Source organism: Mobula birostris, chromosome 6, assembly GCF_030028105.1.
Source record: "Mobula birostris isolate sMobBir1 chromosome 6, sMobBir1.hap1, whole genome shotgun sequence".
In the NCBI taxonomy this organism is placed as follows: Eukaryota; Metazoa; Chordata; class Chondrichthyes; order Myliobatiformes; family Myliobatidae; genus Mobula; species Mobula birostris.
This window is the reverse complement of record NC_092375.1, coordinates 155,948,840-155,966,591: the sequence shown is the minus strand read 5'-3', so window position 1 is coordinate 155,966,591 and position 17,752 is coordinate 155,948,840. Positions and strand designations below refer to the sequence as shown.

Sequence of the window (17,752 nt, the reverse complement as noted above, 5' to 3'; positions counted from 1 at the left end):
TCACCTGTGACAGAGCTGAGGAAGAAAGAAAAAAGCTTCAAGGAGATGCGAACATGCAAGATGGAGTACAATACTGAAAAAATAAGAGTTTACCATTTTAAGTACAAGAGATGTTTTGCTCCACTTAGAAAGGGGCTGGGTGAGACCAGACGTGAAATATTGGAAATGGATCTGGTCACACTACTCAAAGGTTGTTGTACCAGTGAGAAGCAAAGTGGATGATCACATTCACTGGATTGATTTTTGGGACAGCACGTTCATCATAGGAGAAGAGATTACAAGTTTGGTCTCCGCTCTTGAGTTTAAACAACGAGAGATGATCTCTTGAAACACAAAATTCTTATCGGGCTTACCGGGTTTGAAGCAGGGATAATGTTTCCCTTGGCTAGGGTTTCTAGAACCAGGGCCAGAATCTCAAAGTAAATGGTCAAAGCATTCCAGTCAAGAAGACAAGAAATTTCTTCATCTTCAAGATAGAGAACCTTTGGAATTTACCATCCAAGAGGACAACGAAGGCTTGTTTGCCAAGGACATTCAGGGTGGAGATCATTGGATTTTTAGATATCAAAATCAAGCGATAGGGGATTAGTGTAGGAAAGTGGCACATATGTTAAAAATCAGCAGTGGTCACAATCAATGGTATTCAGTGTCTGGTCATATCAAACTGCACGAGAGTTAGTAAAGTGGATTTGAGTTATAAGTCTAACAATGAGTATATATAGAACAAATTGCCTTATAGATATCCCTAATAAAGAGTGTGCTGTACTATAGGCAATATCTATTGGATATGTCATTCAGCTGAGCCATTATCAAGTGGATAGAAAAGGTACTGTGTTATTATTTCAACTGGGAGTATGGAATTTCTCTTCAGCATGTTGAGCAAAATTTATGTCTCAATCCAAACCTGAAGTCAATTAATCTGAACATTGTCAATGTCTGTTGAAGACATCCTGCTGAACACAAATTGGCTGCTGAATTTTGCAACTCACTAATGATTCCAATTTAAAAAAAGAACTTCACTGGCTGCCATAGGCAAAAGTTGCTTTATTAATTATAAGATATTGTCAGGGTCTTTTAGACCATCACTCAGTTAAAATGAATTAAAACAAAAATCACCCAAGACACTCAAAATTATTACACTTGTGTGTTTTACTAATGGAATCCTCAACCATTTTCCAGCCAACATAACCAAGGATCCTAAGATTTATTGTTCTATCCTCAAGGAAGAGCTCTATCCCACTACTTTTGAAATTCCTGGGTATTTGCATTGGGTTTGCAAATATGATAAAAATTATATTGATTAAACCAAAGTTTCAAAAACAAAAATAATTGATATGGTATATTCCATTAAATGCAGTGTGTTGAGCAACATAGCACCACTTTTGAACAACATGAAATCATGTCAGCTTGGTTTTGCTGACATGTCAGTAGGGTGTTTGGATTGCCAAATCTGATACTTGTAGTCGTAACCACCTTAGTTTCTAAAAGTAAATAAGGCAGTCACATTGATTATATTCTCATGTAATTGTTCCCAGCTTTGATTCTAAATTTTACTTAGTAGATTTTACAAAGAAATAAACTTACCTCCTCAGACTTTATAAAATGAGTAGCAATTCCAGCTTTATGTACATCTCTTCCTTTCATTCTAAATCCTGTTAAGGCAAGGAACAGGCCAAGTTTCCCTTCCAGTCTTGGCAAGAAGTAACCTCCTCCTACATCTGGGAACAGACCTGTATACAAACACATTCGAGTTCAACTTGCAGTCAACCAGGCAATCACTTAAAGAAAAAATACTTTTAATGTTCTGATATTTATTTAACTGCAATACATGTCAAATTACAATCATTTGATTTCAAAAGAACTCAGCTTTTCAATTGTTGCTTTTGTCATTTAATTCCACACAATTGTTTACACCTTCTGCCTGTGTCTTGTCTTCCAGCCACCTCCTTTCATTCCATGAATCTAACTTTTGATCCTTCTCAGTTGTTCCGTAACAATTCTAAGCTTGTCTCACCAGTAAAGACCAAATGATATAGTGCTTAAGACTGTCACTGTGGTCAATTAATCTTTCTTATTATATAAATACATATAAACATATCAACTCCTGCCTGAGAAGCAACTTGCACCCATTCCAATTTGTCTACTGCAGCAATAGGCTCTTCACTCAACCCTGGAACATCCGTAGAGTGAAGATGCATACATCTGGACCGTGAAGGTGCAAATATTAGGGTGCTCTTCACTGACTACAGCTCGGCATTCAATACTATCATCCCCTCAAAACTAATCAATGAGCTTCAGGACATTAGCTTCAATGCCTCCTTGTGCAACTGGATCCTTGATTTCCTCACTTGCAAAACCCAGTCAGTTCGGGGTGGCAACAACATCTCCTCCACAATCTCCATCAGCACAGGTAAGCCACAAGGCTGTGTGCTTAGCCCCCTGTCTCTACTCAAAATTCAAAGTATATTTTATTATCAAAGTATGTATATGCCACCATATACAACCCTGAGATTTATTTTCTTGGGTACATACTCAATAATTCTGTAGAATAATAACTGTAACAAGAATCAATACTCACTTTATACTTAAGACTATGAGGCTAAGCAAGCTCCAATACCACATTTAAATTTGATGATAACACCACTGTCATTGGCCAAATCAAAGTTGGTGAAAAATAAGCTTATGGAGGGAGACTGAAAATCTAGCTGAGCGATGCCACAACAACAACCTCTCACTCAATGTCAGCGAGATCAGGAGCTGATTATTGACTTCATGAGGAAACAGGAGGTCCATGAGCCCGTTATTATTGGGGGACCAGAGGCGGAGAGGGTCAGCAACTTCAAATTCCTTGGTGTTATCATTTCAGAGGATAGGTCCTGCATCCAGCAGGTAGGTATCATTTCAAAGAAAGCACAGAAACGCCTATTTTCTTAAAAGTTTGCAAAGATATGGCATGTCATCCAAAATATTGACAAACTTCTATAGATGTATGGTGGAAAATATATTGACTGGTTGCATCATGACCTGGTATGGAAACACCAATAGCCTTGAACAGAAAAGCCTACAAAAAAAGTAGATACGGCCCAGTCTATTATCAGTAAAGCCCTCCCCACCATTGAGCACACCTACATGTAGCACTGTCGCAGGAAAGCAGCATCCATCAAGGACCCCACCATTCAGGCCATGCTTTCTTCTCCCTGCTGCATCAGGAAGGTGGTACAGGAACCTCAGGACTCACACCACCAGGTTCAGGAACAGTCATTACCCCTTCAGACTCTTGAACCAGAGGGGATAACTTCACTCAACCCAGCACTAATCTGTTCCTACAACCTATGCGCTTACTTTCAAGGACCCTTCATCTCATGTTCTCAATATTTATTGCTTATTTATTATAATGATGATTTTTTTTCTTTTTGTATTTGCAGTTTGTTGTCTTTTGCACACTGATTGTTTGACCATCCTGTTGGAGGTGCTCTTTCCTTGATTCCATTGTGTTTCTTGTATTTACTGTGAATGCCTGCAACAAAATGAATGTCAGGGCTGTATATGGTGACGTATATCTTTGAACTTTGTGGAACAACTAATCATGCCAGCCTCTTCCAATATCTCCTCTCCAATTTCCAGCACAGCATGACAAACCTCCTTTGGTAGACTGATACCAGTTAGAGTACTCCAGCAGAAGGATCTCTTTCTGCTCCTGCACCAATGATTTGAGAGAGATGCAAGGATGTCCAGCACCCTTCTCTTGCTCAGCTAGAGATTGAGGCTGGCTCACATGTGCACACTGATGTTCCTAGTCTCTGTTTCTGCACTCTTTTGATCCCAGCCAATGCTGGCATTCAGATTCGCGATCACTGCATCATTGTTCTATTACTCATTGGTAAGTTCATCTCTATCCTCAGTCACTGCTTAAGACTAATTCACATTTCCCACAACCTCAGCATCCTCAACCAATGCTTCACAGAGACCATTTACTTCCATTTCCATAACATTACATTCCTCTGCCCTCATCTCAGCCCATTCTCGATGGAACTGCACATACACCAGTTGCCTCCAAAATTAACAAGTGTAATGCTCCCCTCACTGACATCCCAATTTCCACCTTCCGTTCACCCTCAACTCTGGCGGTGTCAGTGCCCTACCATGCTTCATACATAATGTGTATTAGCTCTTAGTCTCATGCTTTAAATGAAAGTTACAATACTCATGTTTAAATTCCTTCTTGACTTCGCATCTCCTCATCTCTTTTACCGTCCAACCTGCGAAGCGACTTTCCTGAAGTCTCTGTTCCCTTGAATGTGGCCTCTTCTGCCCCTCTCTACCCCACTTTTTCTTGCAGCTCCCTGAGCAGCAAAGCCTGAAATTCCCACCATCTCCATCACATATTTATAGATGGTCCTCAAAATCCAACTCTTTGACAAAGACAGACAAGAATCCCAGATCCTGCCTTCTTGCTGAGCTGAATGATCCTCTTCCTAATATTTCTTTCCTTGCTTCAATACCTCTGCTATTACACTCTGGAGTTCCTCCCTACATTAAAGACAATCCACAAATGCAAGTTGTTTTTCAAGCAGCTCAGAACATCAGTGGCAACTAACAATTTTTCTAAGGCAAATGACTTGAATTGCTTGACTGAGGGGGATTGGTGTGGAATCAGCAAATTCCTGGGTGTTGACATATCAGATCACGCATCTTGGGCCTAGTGTATAGACACAATCATAAAGTGCCAGTAACTTTACTTTCTTAGGAAGATAAGAAAACAAAAAAACATAGAAACATAGAAAATAGGTGCAGGAGTAGGCCATTCGGCCCTTCGAGCCTGCACCGCCATTTATTATGATCATGGCTGACCATCCAACTCAGAACCCTGTACCAGCCTTCCTTCCGTACCCCATGATCCCTTTAGCCACAAGGGCCATATCTAACTCCCTCTTAAATATAGCCAATGAACTGGCCTCAACTGTTTCCTGTGGCAGAGAATTCCACAGATTCACCACTCTCTGTGTGAAGAAGTTTTTCCTCATCTCAGTCCTAAAAGGCTTCCCCTTTATCCTCAAACTGTGACCCCTCGTTCTGGACTTCCCCAACAAAGGGATCAATCTTCCTGCATCTAACCTGTCCAATCCCTTTAGGATTTTATATGTTTCAATAAGATCCCCCCTCAATCTTCTAAATTCCAACGAGTATAAACCTAGTCAATCCAGTCTTTCATCATATGAAAGTCCTGCCATCCCAGGAATCAATCTGGTGAACCTTCTTTGTACTCCCTCTATGGCAAGGATGTCTTTCCTCAGATTAGGGGACCAAAACTGCACACAATACTCCAGGTGTGGTCTCACCAAGGCCTTGTACAACTGCAGTAGTACCTCCCTGCTCCTGCACTCAAATCCTCTTGCTATGAATGCCAGCATACCATTCGCCTTTTTCACCGCCTGCTGTACCTGCATGCCCACTTTCAATGACTGGTGTATAATGACACCCAGGTCTCGTTGCACCTCCCCTGTTCCTAATCGGCCACCATTCAGATATTAATCTGTTTTCCTGTTTTTGCCACCAAAGTGGATAACCTCACATTTATCCACATTAAACTGCATCTGCCATGAATTTGCCCACTCACCTAACCTATCCAAGTCACCCTGCATCCTCCTCACAGCTAACACTGCCGCCTAGCTTCATGTCATCCGCAAACTTGGAGATGCTGCATTTAATTCCTTCATCTAAGTCATTAATATATATTGTAAACAACTGGGGTCCCAGCACTGAGCCTTGCGGTACCCCACTAGTCACTGCCTGCCATTCTGAAAAGGTTCCGTTTATTCCCACTCTTTGCCTCCTGTCTGCCAACCAATTCTCTATCCACATCGATACCTTACTCCCAATATCGTGTGTTTTAAGTTTGAACACTAATCTCCTGTGTGGGACCTTGTCAAAAGCCTTTTGAAAATCCAAATATACCACATCCACTGGTTCTCCCCTATCCACTCTACTAGTTACATCCTCAAAAAATTCTATGAGATTCGTCAGACATGATTTTCCTTTCACAAATCCATGCTGACTTTGTCCGATCATTTCACCGCCTTCCAAATGTGCTGTTATCACATCTTTGATAACTGACTCTAGCATTTTCCCCACCACCGACGTTAGGCTAACCGGTCTATAATTCCCCGGTTTCTCTCTCCCTCCTTTTTCAAAAAGTGGGGTTACATTAGCCACCCTCTAATCCTCAGGAACTAGTCCAGAATCTAAAGAGTTTTGAAAAATTATCACGAATACATCCACTATTTCTTGGGCTACTTCCTTAAGCACTCTGGGATGCAGACCATCTGGCCCTGGGGATTTATCTGCCTTTAATCCCTTCAATTTACCTAACACCACTTCCCTACTAACATGTATTTCCCTCAGTTCCTCCATCTCACTGGACCCTCTGTCCTCTACTATTTCCGGGAGATTATTTATGTCCTCCTTAGTGAAGACAGAACCAAAGTAATTATTCAATTGGTCTGCTATGTCCTTGCTCCCCATAATCAATTCACCTGTTTCTGTCTGGAGGGGACCTACATTTGTCTTAACCAATCTTTTTCTTTTCACATATCTATAAAAGCTTTTACAGTCAGTTTTTATGTTCCCTGCCAGTTTTCTCTCATAATCTTTTTTCCCCTTCCTAATTCAGCCCTTTGTCCTCCTCTGCTGGACTCTGAATTTCTCCCAGTCCTCAGGTGAGCCACTTTTTCTGGTTAATTTGTATGCTTCTTCTTTGGAATTGATACTATCCCTAATTTCCCTTGTCAGCCACGGGTGCACTACCTTCCTTGATTTATTCTTTTGCCACACTGGGATGAACAATTGTTATAGTTCATGCATGCGATCTTTAAATGCTTGCCATTGCATATCCACCGTCAACCCTTTAAGTGTCATTTGCCAGTCTATCTTAGCTAATTCACGTCTCATACCTTCAAAGTTACCCTTCTAAGTTTGTCTTATCATCAAACACTCTTAACAAACTTCCACAGAAAGCATCATGGTCTAGTACAGCAATTCAATGCACAGTAAATTGAAGCTACAGATAGAAATGGATTCTGCCAAAATACATCATGGCGACATCCCTCCCGTCCAGTGGTGGTATCCACAGGAAGTGCTTCAAAAGGAGGAGGAGAAGATGGCGGCATGACACAGCGTGCGGCCACTCCGGTGATGAATATTTGTTATTTGTCAAGTAGGATGCCGTACACAATTCTCATTTGATGGAGGCAGACGTGAGAGCACGGAGGAACATCTGGTGAAATTTCTGAAATGCCGATTTTGCTGCCGCTGCTACTGTGTGATCCAGAATCTCCGGAGGAGAAGGCCCCGAATCCTCGGCTTTGCTTGTTGCTCGGTAGCCGGGGTGGGGTCGAAGCGCTCGGCAGAGATGGTGCTCAGTGTTGGAGGGCTGGTCGGAGGCTCGAAGTTTTCGGATGGACTCAGAGTCTGCTGTGGTCGGGTGCTTCCAGGGTGCTGCATCGGCAAGTTTGCAGCGCTGGAGGCTCATGGCAGGGAGAGTTTCTCCCTTCTACTGTCTGCGTACGATGATGGGGTTATCAGGACTTGAAACTCTTTTTTACCGTGTCCATGGTCTGCTCTTACCAAATTACGGTATTGCTTTGCACTGTTGTAACTATATGTTATAATTATGTGGTTTGTGTCAGTTTTAGTCTTGGTCTGTCCTGTGTTTCTGTGATATCATTCTGGAGGAACATTGTATCATTTTTTAATGCATGCATTTCTAAAGGATAATAATCGAGGACTGAATGTCCTCATAATCTAATCTAATCTAATCTAAAAAGGCAACATCCATCACCCAAGATCCTCACCGTCTGGGCCATGCATTCTTTTTGCAGCTACTCACAGGCAGAAGGTACAGATCATCAGGTCTAAAAACAGCCACTTCCCTTCAACCATTCCTGAGCCGATTGGCATGTCCTGGACATATCATGTAAATATAATTGCAAAGAAAGCACAATAGTGCCTCTACTTCCTCAGGAGTCTGCAGAGATTTGGCATGTCATCAAAAAACTTGGCAAACTCTGTAGATGTGCTGACTGGCTACATTGCAGCATGGTATGAGAACACCAATGCTTTCGAGTGGAAAATCCTACAAAAGGTAGTGAATTCAGGCCAGTACATCATGTGTACAGCACTTCCAACTATTGAGCACATCTACATGAAATGTTGCCGTAGAAAAGCAGCACCCATCATCAAAGATCCTCACCACCCAGGCCCATGCTCTTTTCTCGTTGCTGCCATCAGGTAGAAGGGACAGGTGCCTCAGGACTCACATCACCAGATTTAATAACAGTTACTACCCCTCAACCATCAGGCTCTTGAACAAAACTGCACTCATTCTATTTCTGGTGTTCCCACAACCAATGATCTCACTTTAAGGATTCTTCATCTTGTTATTTCATACTCATAATTTATTGCTATTTATTTATATTTGCATTTTCACACTTTGTTGTTCATTGATCCTATTTACAGTTACTCTTCTATCTATCTGTGAAGTATGCCCACAGGAAAAAGAATCCCAGGGTTGTATGTGGTGATATGTACATACTCTGATAATACATTTAACTTTGAACTTTAAAACCCTAATCTCACTAGTTTAGCAGTATCGTGAACACTTTGTGCTAACATGGACATTTTTCTTCTAATTGTGTTTTCTTAAAAACTGTGAATGCTGCTTATATATGATGCCATGAAGCTGTGATACTGCTGCAGATAAATTTTTCATTGGCCCTGTGCATACATATACTTCTCCATCTGACAAACTTGACTTTGATTTTGCCAACAGAACTCAAGGAAGTGCACACCTGCATCCTGGACGATAACAAAGGTAGATAATTATTCATTTATGGAGATGGATAGCACCGGCAATCTGAGTTTTAATGAAAGGTTATTGACCTGAAACATAACTTTGTTTCTCTGTTTACATGACCGTTTCCTATGTTTTGTGTTTCATTTTGGAATTCCAGGATCTGTAGTATTTTGCTTCTGGAATTCAGCTCTTCAGTCCACGTCTGGACACAGGCTGAATTGAGGACGCTCTGAAGGAAGACAAAATGGTTACTAGTAATTATTGTGTGATAGATTTATGGCAGATTAAGGAAACAGCAATATGCTGGATTAAATCTGTTCAGATTTTTGTTGATAGGATATAGCACATGGCCAACTTTCCAGGCTGTTGGACAGATACAAGTCTCATAACCTTTCTGGAAGAGATTGGCTACAGTCCTGCCAAGTTGGAGAGAAGACGACTTCAAAATGAGGGGTGGTTGCAGCCTTTATGCCCAATGTACTTGGCTATTTTTGATATCCCTTGGACTGAATCAAATTGGCTGCAGAAAGGATTCTGCAGAAGGAAGCTCAGATGCATCATCACTGGTATTAACTCAATCAAGCTGCCAATGCTTCAATCCTGACTTGAGCACTGATTTGGATTTTTTTTTTTATTGCTCGAGATTCAGGCATCTGCAGTCACTTCTCTCCCCATTTTACTATTTCTGGATGAAGGCTTTTCACATAATGCGCTGCACCACAGCAGGGCCTTTCATGATACGAATCCATCACATAGGAACACGCCCTGCCCACAAAATCTATGACTGGTGGCAAAGCTGTCCCAGTATTTTAAGTTACATTCAAAGAGATATAAACATAAATTAACGGAGATTTCTTGGTCTTTTACACATTCTTCTCCAGAAAACATTCTTCCACTACAGTTGGAGTTCAAGCAAACTATGAAGCCATTAGGAAGAAAGCGCAGCAGCACCTCACCTTTCTTAGAAATTTGTGAAGATTTGGCATGTCATCTAAAACTCTGACAAACTTCTATAAACGTGTGGTGGAGAGTATATTGCTTGGCTGCATCACAGTCTGGTATGGAAACATTAATGCTCTTGAAAGGAAAAGTAGATCACAGGTAAAGCCCTCCTCACCATCTATACAGAATGCTGTGGCAGAAAAGCAGCATACATCATCAAGGACCCCACCATAAAGGCCATGCTCTCTTCTTGCTGCTGCCATCAGGAAGGTGGTATAGGAGCCTCAAGACACACACCACCAGGTTCAGGAACAGTTATTACATCTCAATGATCCGGCTCTTGATCCAGAGGGGATAACTTCAGTCAACTTCACTCCCCCTCACTCACAGAACACAGAACTGTTCCCACAACCTATGGACTCACTTTCAAGGGCTCTTTATTTCACATTCACTATATTTATTGCTTACTAATTATTATTTCTTCTTTATCCTCTTTCTTTCTGTATTTACAACAGGGACAGTTAAAAAATGGGGACATAAGAGACTATTGATGATGGATATAGAATAATAATCTGCTGGAGGAACTCAGTTAGCCAGGCATTGAGTTAGAAGGGAAAGAAATTGTTGATATTTTCAGTTGAAACTCTACATCAGAGCTCAAAACACTCACAATTCTTTACCACCACCACCAAACCCCACTCTTTTATAGGAGTCAAACTGGACACACTGGAGGCTGTGGTAGAACAAAGGACCCTGTGGAAAATCCTGGCAATTCTGGACAATGTTTCTCACCCTCTGCATGCCACCTTGGCTGAACAGAGGAGCACTTTTAGTAATGGACTATGACAAATGCACTTCTCCAAAGAGCACTATATGAGGTCAATCTTACCCTCGGCCATTAGGCTCTATAATGAATCAACTTATAGCCGGGGAAGAGATGACCCCATCCTGTTAAACTCTTTGAGATAACTTTCTTTTTATTCTTTCTTATTTCTCTTCTAATATTTGTATTTCTGTGCACTTGTAATGCTACTGTGACTCTAATTTCCTTTGGGATCAATAAAGTATCTATCTATGTACCAATGTGGAACGCTGGCATTAGCTTCAAGTAATGCCTTAGAAGAATCAAATATTAGGTGATGAGTGACCAAGGATTAAGGAAAGAACTCTCAGAATCAGAATCTGGTTTATTATCACTAGCATATGGCATGAAATTCGTTAACTTAGCAGCAGCAGTACAATGCAATACATAATATAGAAAAAACACAAAATAAAATAATAGTACATAAATAACTAAATCAATTACAGTATACATATATTGAATGGATTAAAAATCGTGCAAAAAACAAAAACAATATATGTTAAAAAAAAAGTGAGGTAGTGTTTAAGGATTCAATGTCCATTTAGGAATCAGATGGCAGAGGGGAAGAAGCCATTCCTGAATCGCTGAGTGTGTGCCTTCAGGCTTCTGTATCTCCTACCTGATGGCAACAGTGAGAAAAGAGCATGCCCTGGGTGCTGGAGGTCCTTAATATTGGACTCTGCCTTTCTGCGACATCGTTCCTTGAAGATGTCCTGGGTATTTTGTAGGCTAGTACCCAAGATGGAGTTGACTAAATTTACAATCCTCTGCAGTTTCTTTTGGTCCTGTGCAGTAGCCTCCCCCCCATACCCAGACAGTGAATGCTCTCCATTGTACAACTATAGAAGTTTTTGAGTGTATTTGTTGACATGCGAAATCTCTTCAAACTCCTAATAAAGTATAGCTGCTGTTTTGCCTTCTTTATAACTACATCGATATGCTGGGACCAGGTTAGATCCCCAGAGATCTTGATACCCAGGAACTTGAAGCTGCTCACTCTCTCCACTTCTGATCCCTCTATGAGGATTGGCATGTGTTCCTTCGTCTTACCCTTCCGGAACCTCTCACTGCTAAGGGCAGAAGTTCCCACTTGCTTCAAAAAGGCAACAACTATACCAGTGTCTAAGAAGAATAATGTGGGCTGCCTTCATGACTATTGCCCAGTAGCACTCACAATGACAGTGATGAGATGCTTTGAGAGGTTGGTCATGACTAGACTGAACTCCTCTCTCAGCAAGGACCTGGATCCATTGCAATTTGCCTGTCGCCACAATAGGTCAACCGCAGACGCAATCTCAATGGCTCTCCACATGGCTTCAGACCAACTACACAACACAAACACCTAAGTCAGGATGCTGTTCATCGACTACAGCTCAGCATTTAATACCATCATTCCCACAATCCTGATTGAGAAGTTGCAGAACCTGGGTCTCTGTACCTCCCTCTGCAATTGGATCCTTGACTTCCTAACCAGAAGACCACAATCTGTGCAGATTGGTGATAACATATCCTCCTCGCTGACGATCAACACTGGCGCACCTCACTGTTCTACTCTCTATATTCACATGACTGTGTGGCTAGGCATAGCTCAAATACCATCCATAAATTTGCTGATAATACAACCATTGTTGATAGAATCTCAGGTGGTGACGAGGAGGCGTACAGGAGTAAGATATGCCAACTAGTGGAGTGGTGCCGCAGCAACAACCTGACACTCAACATCAGTAAAACAAAAGAGTTGATTGTGGACTTCAGGAAGGGTAAGACAAAGGAAAACATACCAATCCTCATAGAGGGATCAGAAGTGGAGAGAGTGAGCAGCTTCAAGTTCCTGGGTATCAAGATCTCTGAGGATCTAACCTGGTCCCAGCATATCGATGTAGTTATAAAGAAGGCAAAACAGCAGCTATACTTTATTAGGAGTTTGAAGAGATTTTGCATGTCAACAAATACACTCAGAAACTTCTATAGTTGTACAATGGAGAGCATTCTGACAGGCTGCATCACTGTCTGGTATGGAGGGACTACTGCGTAGGACTGAAAGATGCTGCAGAAGGCTGTAAATCTAATCAGCTCTATCTTGGGCACTAGCCTACAAAGTACCCAGGACATCTTCAGGGAGCGGTGTCTCAGAAAGGCAGAGTCCATTATTAAGGACCTCCAGTACCCAGGACATGCCCTTTTCTCACTGTTACTGTCAGGTAGGAGATACAGAAGCCTGAAGGCACACACTCAGCGATTCAGGAACAGCTTCTTCCCCTCTGCCATCCGATTCCTAAATGGACATTGAATCTGTGGACACTACCTCACTTTTTAAAAAAATATACAGTATTTCTGTTTATGCACGATTTTTAAATTTATTCAATATACATAATAGATTTACTTGTTTATTATTATGTTTTATTCTATTTATTTTTTCTTTCTGCTAGATTATGTATTACATTGAACTGTTGGTGCTAAGTTAACAAATTTCACGTCACATGCCGGTGATAATAAACCTGATTCTGAAGTCCACAATCAGCTCTTTCGTCTTACTGACGTTGAGTGCCAGATTGTTGTGGTGAAACCACTGCACTAGTTGGCACCTGATTAGTTCCAGTGGCTTAGACGGGGCAGTGTTTGTTAAGTGTGTCCAGGACGGATTCCTGTCACGGACAGGCCGACTGGGGGAATGCCATACTAGATCTAGTATTAGGTAATGAACCGGGTCAGGTCACAGATCTCTCAGCATCTGGGGACAGTGACCACCGCTCCCTGGCCTTCAGCATTATCATGGAAAAGGATAGAATCAGAGAGGACAGGAACATTTTTAATTGGGGAAGGGCAAATTATGAGGCTATAAAGCTAGAACTTGCAGGTGTGAATTGGGATGATGTTTTTGCAGGGAAATGTACTATGGACATGTGGTCGATGTTTAGGGATCTCTTGCAGGATGTTAGGGAGAAATTTGTCCCGGTGAGGAAGATAAAGAATTGTAGAGTGAAGGAACCATGGGTGACAAGTGAGGTGGAAAACCTAGTCAGGTGGAAGAAGGCAGCATACATGAGGTTTAGGAAGCAAGGATCAGATGGGTCTATTGAGGAATATAGGGAAGCAAGGAAGAAGCTTAAAAAGGGGCTGAGAAGAGCAAGAAGAGGGCATGAGAAGGCCTTGGCAGGTAAGGTAAAGGAAAATCCCAAGGCATTCTTCAATTATGTGAGGAACAAAAGGATGACAGGAGTGAAGGGAGGACCGATTAGAGATAAAGATGGGAAGATATGCCTGGTTGCCGTGGAAGTGAGCGAGGTCCTCAATGAATACTTCTCTTCGGTATTCACCAATGAGAGGGAACTTGATGATGGTGAGGACAATACGAGTGAGGTTGATGTTCTGGAGCATGTTGATATTAAGGGAGAGGAGGTGTTGGAATTGTTAAAATACATTCGGACAGATAAATCCCCAGGCCTGACGGAATATTCCCCAGTCTGCTCCACGACGCGAGGGAAGAGATTGCTGAGCCTCTGGCTAGGATTTTTATGTCCTCATTGTCCACAGGAATGGTACTGGAGGATTGGACGGAGGCGAATGTTGTCCCTTTGTTCAAAAAAGGTAGTAGGGATAGTCCGGGTAATTATAGACCAGTGAGCCTTACGTCTGTGGTGGGAAAGCTGTTGGAAAAGATTCTTAGAGATAGGATCTATGGGCATTTAGAGAATCATGGTCTGATCAGGGACAGTCAACATGGCTTTGCGAAGGGCAGATCGTGTCTAACAAGCCTGATAGATCTTTTTGAGGAGGTGACCAGGCATATAGATGAGGGTAGTGCAGTGGATGTGATCTACATGGATTTTAGTAAGGCATTTGACAAGGTCCCACACAGTAGGCTTATTCAGAAAGTCAGAAGGCATGGGATCCAGGGAAGTTTGGCCAGGTGGATTCAGAGTTGGCTTGCCTGCAGAAAGCAGAGGGTCGTGGTGGAGGGAGTACATTTGGATTGAAGGGTTGTGACTAGTGGTGTCCCACAAGGATCTGTTCTGGGACCTCTACTTTTCGTGATTTTTATTAACAACCTGGATGTGGGGGTAGAAAGGTGGGTTGGCAAGTTTGCAGATGGCACAAAGGTTGGTGTGTTGTGGATAGTGTAGAGGATTGTCGAAGATTGCAGAGAGACATTGATAAGATGCAGAAGTGGGCTGAGAAGTGGCAGATGGAGTTCAACCTGGAGAAGTGTGAGGTGGTACACTTCGGAAGGACAAAATCCAAGGCAGAGTACAAAGTAAGTGGCAGGATACTTGGAAGTGTGGAGGAGCAGAGGGATCTGGGGGTACATGTCCACAAATCCCTGAAAGTTGCCTCACAGGTAGATAGGGTAGTTAAGAAAGCTTATGGAGTGTTAGCTTTCATAAGTCAAGGGACAGAATTTAAGAGTCGCCAGGTAATGATGCAGTTCTATAAAACTCTGGTTAGGCCACACTTGGAGTACTGTGTCCAGTTCCGGTTGCCTCACTATAGGAAGGATGTGGAAACATTGGAAAGGGTACAGAGGAAATTTACCAGGATGCTGCCTGGTTTAGAGAGTATACATTATGATCAGAGATTAAGAGAGCTTGGGCTTTACTCTTTGGAGAGAAGGAGGATGAGAAGAGACATGATAGTGGTATACAAGATATTAAGAGGAATAGATAGAGTGGACAACCAGCGCCTCTTCCCCAGGGCACCACTGCTCAATGCAAAAGGACATGGCTTTAAGGTAAGGGGTGGGAAGTTCAAGGGGGATATTAGAGGAAGGTTTTTTTACTCAGATAGTGGTTGGTGTGTGGAATACACTGCCTAAGTCAGCGGTGGAGGCAGATACACTAGTGAATTTTAAGAGACTACTGGACAGGTATATGGAAGAATTTAAGGTGGGGTGGGGGTTATACGGGAGGCAGGGTTTAAGGGTCGGCACAACATTGTGGGCCGAAGGGCCTGCACTGTGCAGTACTCTTTTATGTTCTATATCTCATCACCACCTGAGATACACTAGTATCATACAATGGTTGTATCGTCAGCAAATTTATAGATGGTATTTGATCTATGCCTAGCCATGTGTATATAGTGCATGAGGAGAAATGTAGAGTTGCCCGACCAGCTCATTGGAAAGTTCATAAAATTAACAGACTCTCCTAGATCCAGGTTTCCTAGATTATGCTGGCTATTCACATGGTGATGTGTTAATTAAGGACATTTAGAGATACTCACAATACAATTGATGCAGCTAAGATTCAGAATGACAGATTTTTGCATTACCACAAAATCATCGCAGGAATGAACAGGTAGGTAAACAGATTAAAGCCAAAATTGGATTAGATACAACTTTACTGGATGGTGGCTCAAGCTTGAGGGACCATGTCCTGCAACTTTCTCTTACATTCTCATGTCCCAATAACTGAACTCAACCCTACTGTCTGCACACACATTTTGTTTTATTTATCTGTTGTATCAATTTCACTTCATCTTTTATTCAACATTCATAGTGATACTCAGAATTGGAAGTATTGAAAACATTAATTGTATTACACTGAAAACAATTTTCAATGTTAGTTTAGAAAATGCGGGAGGAGAAGATGGCGACGTGCCCGCGCGTGTGCAGCCCTCCGGTGAAAAATGATATTGTATCTGTTAAATAGGGGCCGTGGACAATTCTGATTTGATGGAGAATGGACATGAAAGCACAGAGGAACATCTGGAGAAATTTCTGAAACGCCCGTTCGCTGCTGTCATTACTGTGTGGTCGGGAATCTTTCGGAGGGTAGGCCTCAAAATCCCCAGCCTTGCCTGCTTTTGGCGACCGAGAAGGAGGTCGAATCGTTCGGACAGAGATGGCGCTCAGTACTCAGTGTCAGAGAGCTGATCAGAGCTCGAAGTTTTCAGATGACTGAGAGTCGGATTGTGGTCGGCATGGCAGGGAGAGATCTTCCTTCTCCCATCTGCGTGAGATGTGGGACATTTGAGAAACTTTGAACTTTACTGTGCTAATGACTTCTTCATCAAGTTATGGTATTGTTGCACTGTCTTGGTCTGTCCTGTGTTTTGTGATTATCACACCAGAAGAAATAATGTATCATTTCTTAATGCATGCATTACTAAATGACAATAAAAGAGGACTTGCTTGAATTTCCAGCACCTGCAGAATTCCTGTTGTTTGCCTTGATAAAAGAGGACTACATGTCTTCATAATCTAAAAAAAATCCAACTTTTACCTTATTAATATGGGAATTGGCGAAATGTCATCAAAATTTCACGTCACGTGCCGGTGATAATAAACCTGATTCTGAATGCACAATAGAGCAGACTTGCTCAATATCACAGATACCTTCAAAAGCTTTTTCAGCTCTAGAATGATTTAGAATCTGCTGTTTAATGAATATCCTGCTTTTAACTCTGCTGTAAAGTCCCAGAATATCTTCCACAACAATATCAGCCAAAGAGCTTTTTGACATCATTAACATTCTGTGTATCCATCTCCCCACCCCCCCAAAATTTCTTCCCTATTCTGATGTTTTGTCTGAACAACAGCTGAATCTCTGACTATGTCTGCATGCTTTCTTGCACTGAGTTGTTGCTATATGATTAGTTGATTAGATATTTACATTAACGAGCAGGTGTACAGGGGTAACAAATAAAATGGCATAGAAAACTGCAAAATAAACTAATACTTAAAGAGCTGCAGCAGTTTTACAAAATTTCTCATCAAAATATTGAAATACTTCACAACAATATTGACACTGCTGATATCCATTATGCTCTGCTTTGTGCGCCAGAGATGTGCTACAAGTTACACAAACCTTACTAATCCAGAGCTCGCTTTCTTTTTCGTGCCTAACAACTTGAACTCATTTCCCGTTAAATAATCACGGATTGCAAATTACACTTTTTTCTTCTTCCTTATCTTATAAGAGAAGCATGAAATATTGCTGTTGCTCATTTGTCAATACATCAAGCTGACTTCGGCCTTACATTGGGATTATGTAGATGGTTTGCTTGTCACACATTCAAGGTGTGCATTATTTTTATATACCCTTACCACTTTCTTAAACTGCATTGCTTTGTGATTCTTTTCTCAAACGCATCTGGAA

General features: G+C 41.7%; 1 protein-coding gene across 1 annotated transcript in view; it reads right to left on the bottom strand.

Annotated features, from left to right (window-relative positions):
- The window catches only part of hibch (3-hydroxyisobutyryl-CoA hydrolase), a 132,355-nt gene that overhangs the window by 24,788 nt on the left and 89,815 nt on the right, over positions 1–17,752 (bottom strand). Inside the window, exon 8 of the mRNA XM_072261686.1 lies at positions 1,585–1,730. Within this exon, the coding sequence (XP_072117787.1) occupies positions 1,585–1,730 (146 nt within the window). The remainder of the gene's footprint in view (positions 1–1,584; positions 1,731–17,752) is intronic.